Source organism: Emydura macquarii, unplaced genomic scaffold (genome assembly GCF_026122565.2).
Source record: "Emydura macquarii macquarii isolate MOO-44397 ecotype Brisbane River unplaced genomic scaffold, CSIRO-AGI_Emac_v2 contig_3303, whole genome shotgun sequence".
NCBI classification, from domain to species: Eukaryota; Metazoa; Chordata; order Testudines; family Chelidae; genus Emydura; species Emydura macquarii.
In genome coordinates this window covers 333-3,598 of record NW_027133440.1, presented here as the reverse complement: position 1 = coordinate 3,598, position 3,266 = coordinate 333, and the positions used below count along the sequence as shown (strand labels likewise).

General features: G+C 40.2%; 1 protein-coding gene across 1 annotated transcript; it reads left to right on the top strand.

Moving 5' to 3' along the window:
• The first annotated feature begins 640 nt into the window (after positions 1 to 640).
• Positions 641 to 1,612, top strand: LOC137143164 (olfactory receptor 10A4-like). Its single transcript, XM_067532787.1, has one exon. The coding sequence runs from the start codon at positions 641 to 643 to the stop codon at positions 1,610 to 1,612; it is 972 nt and encodes a 323-aa protein (XP_067388888.1).
• Positions 1,613 to 3,266: the final 1,654 nt, after the last annotated feature.

The window sequence follows — 3,266 nt, the reverse complement described above, 5'->3', positions numbered from 1 at the left end:
TTATCATTAATACATGAACTAAGCAAGAATTGATTCCACTTTATAATTTGTGACATAAACTGATCTCATGAGGGCGGGGGGAATAATTATTTCTTTTCCTATCAGACACTAAAATGCTCAGTACATCAAGATCTATTCTTAGATTAACACCCATGAATTCCAAAGGAAGGTCGGTGCCTAAGGACACTAGACGGCATGGAAAATCTCAGTCCGAGATTTGAGTTGCTGAGTTCATTTATTTTGACTCCTGCCTTGGTTGTGGCCATGGCCAGAAGTCGAATGCTGCCTTTAAGTATGATTGTTAAGCTCCAGTGTGTCACTAAATGGGATATGAGAGTAGGTAAAGTAGTGGTCTGATCTGTCATATCAGTGCTTGGATACCAAAGCTATGGACTGGTGTTATTAGTTATTGCTTTCACAGAGATGAGGGTGGTCTTGATGGATACCAGTGTTCTGTTCTCAGGCTGACAAACCTTCCTCTGATGTCTACGTTCAGCCTTAAAATTTCATCTGGTAACCAGGAGAGGAAGGGGAGTTCTTGAACATTTATGGAATGAATTCATGAGACGTGATTAACTTTTAACTCTATGTTCTTCCAGTTCAATTGCACAGTTTGTTTCCTTGTTCCTTCACTCAACCCATGGCAGAAACAGACTGGGGAAACCAAACGGCCATCACGGAATTCATCCTGCAAGGTTTCGGGGATCTCCCTGACCTGCAAATTCTTCTCTTTGTGCTGTTTCTTGTGATTTACATTGCAACCATGGTTGGGAACAGCCTCGTCATGGTGCTAATTGTGGCTGATCAGAACCTTCACAGCCCCATGTACTTCTTCTTGGGCAACTTGTCCTGCCTGGAGACCTGCTACTCCTCCTCCATCCTGCCCAGGATGCTGGCCAGTCTCCTGACTGGGGACAGAACCATCTCAGTCAGTGGTTGCATCACACAAATGTATTTCTTTGGGGTTCTGGCAGCTACAGAGTGCTGTCTCTTAGCAGCAATGTCTTATGATCGGTATTTAGCAATATGTAAACCCCTGCACTATTCAACTCTTATGAATGCCAGGTCTTGCCTCTGCTTGGTGGTTGGGTCCTGGCTAAGTGGTTGGCTCATCACTACCATCTTGATTTTATTCATATTGCATTTCATATTCTGTGGCCCGAATGAAATTGACCATTTCTATTGTGATGTCAGCCCACTGATGAAACTCTGCTGCGGGGACACATGCCTGATTGTGATGTTCCAGTTCATGGTATCCTGCGTATTCACCCTGCCTCCATTCCTACTAACCCTGACATCCTATGTGTGTATCATTGCCACCATCCTGAGAATTCCTTCAGCCACCGGCAGGCAAAAGGCCTTTTCCACCTGCTCTTCTCACCTCATCGTGGTGACAATTTTCTACGTGACCCTAATGATCGTGTACATGCTACCGATACCCAATACACTGAGAGTGCTAAAGAAAGTGCTCTCGCTTTGCTACACGGTCCTGACTCCCTTGGTTAACCCCCTCATCTACAGTCTGAGAAACAGAGAGGTCAAGGAAGCCTTGAGCAAAGTACTCAATCAATATGTGGCTGTGACACTAAGACAGAAAGGTCTAAGCCACTAGCAGGCTAAAGGATCCACGTTCAACCTTTGAAGTCATGTTAGAAAAATATTTTAATGGTAATAAAGCCATTCTTTGCAGATAATTAGCCAAACCAGAATAGTAGACCGGAGTTTTTTATATGCAGACTTATGTTGCTAAAGGATTCGAAGTAAATATGAATTACATTGGTCTGAGTTAACCTATAATATTGCTCCTGTGGGTCACTATAGTCTATTGATCCAGAGATCCAAAGGGGATATTAACCTTTAGATGTAACTCGTGGCATTTTCTGACGAAGTGGGTTACAGCCCACGAAAGCTTATGCCTGCAGAAATTAAATTTGTTGGTCTTTAAAGTGCTACAGAACTCTTGTTGTTTTTGCTATATACAGACTAACACAGCTACCCCTCTGGAACTTTTCATCATTTTCTTTATTTCTCTTTGAAGTTTGTAGTCAACTACCTTTATATGAATAGTCACCTTATGCTAATCAATGCAGCTGGTTACCTGTGTAAGTATGAGATATGAGCGGTTTTACTACAAAGGACATCGTGCATTACCATTCTCCACCCAAGGAAGACCTGTTGTGAGGAGGCTATCGATAAACCTGCCAGAGGTCTCCAGAGACTCTAGCGCCCTGATCCTGTATCTCAGATCTACTTAAACTTTGCTAAAGGAAGCTTGAATGTGTAGCCTGATTTTCAGTGTATTAGTTATTTAATAGGGTTATAGGTTTGCTAATTGCTTGGATTAGAAGGTTCTTGTCCCTGAATCAGGCTCCAGAAGAATTATATAAGGACCCCGGGGTGTACAACAGGAAGGTTCTTAGTGATTACCAAATTTGTATAATTTTATAAGTTTTATTAAGATAACATAAAATGATAGACAAATAACTGATATAGAGAAAATGAACAATCAAATGGATAATACAAACTTAAATTTAAAGACTCATATGATATATATATATATATATTTCTATGATATGCTTTGGATTAATATACTCACTCCCTGGTTGAGAGAGATGTTTGGTTCCTCAACTTTTGAGTAGAGGGGTGGAATAGGCAATGCTCGAGAGCTAAGAACTATAAGACTAAGACTAACGCTTCAAATAAGACTAAGTATAAAATGAAGAAGAAAATCTTAACGCTAACTAAAGGAACTTCACGCAGGAGTAGCTGACAGTAGATCGCCCCAAATAGCACAATCTTCCCCTTCTTATACCCTAAAAATATGGGTCCTCCTTCTAAGTCCATACTCAGATTTTCTACCCCCAAATTATTGGGGTACACATACTCTATAGGCTGGCAGGTTCATGGATATTAATGTAATTCACTTCCCTTTTCAGTAAAATTCCATTACTTCACCTTTTGATGCCTGACATCAACACTTTCAACATCTAGGCCAAAGGTCCTGAATATGTCTGCTAACTGCTAAATCATCTATGGAAAAACATGACCATATATGTCTTGTTTTTGCTATACGTCAACACTTTCAACACTAGTTCCCGAATATGTGTATAATAATTACGTAGTTGTCATACAGGATGTGGCCTGTAAGGTACCTTGCATTACAGCAAAAATATATATAAATTTATAACTCTATTATAATCACACAATCATAAGAAAAGATATAGATCTCTATATAATGCAAGCAAGCAGTCTAGTTTTATAGGCTA

Bases quoted from the DNA above. Each gene is read 5' to 3' on its own strand.
- LOC137143164 (XM_067532787.1), top strand. From the start codon at position 641: ATGGCAGAAACAGACTGGGGAAACCAAACGGCCATCACGGAATTCATC.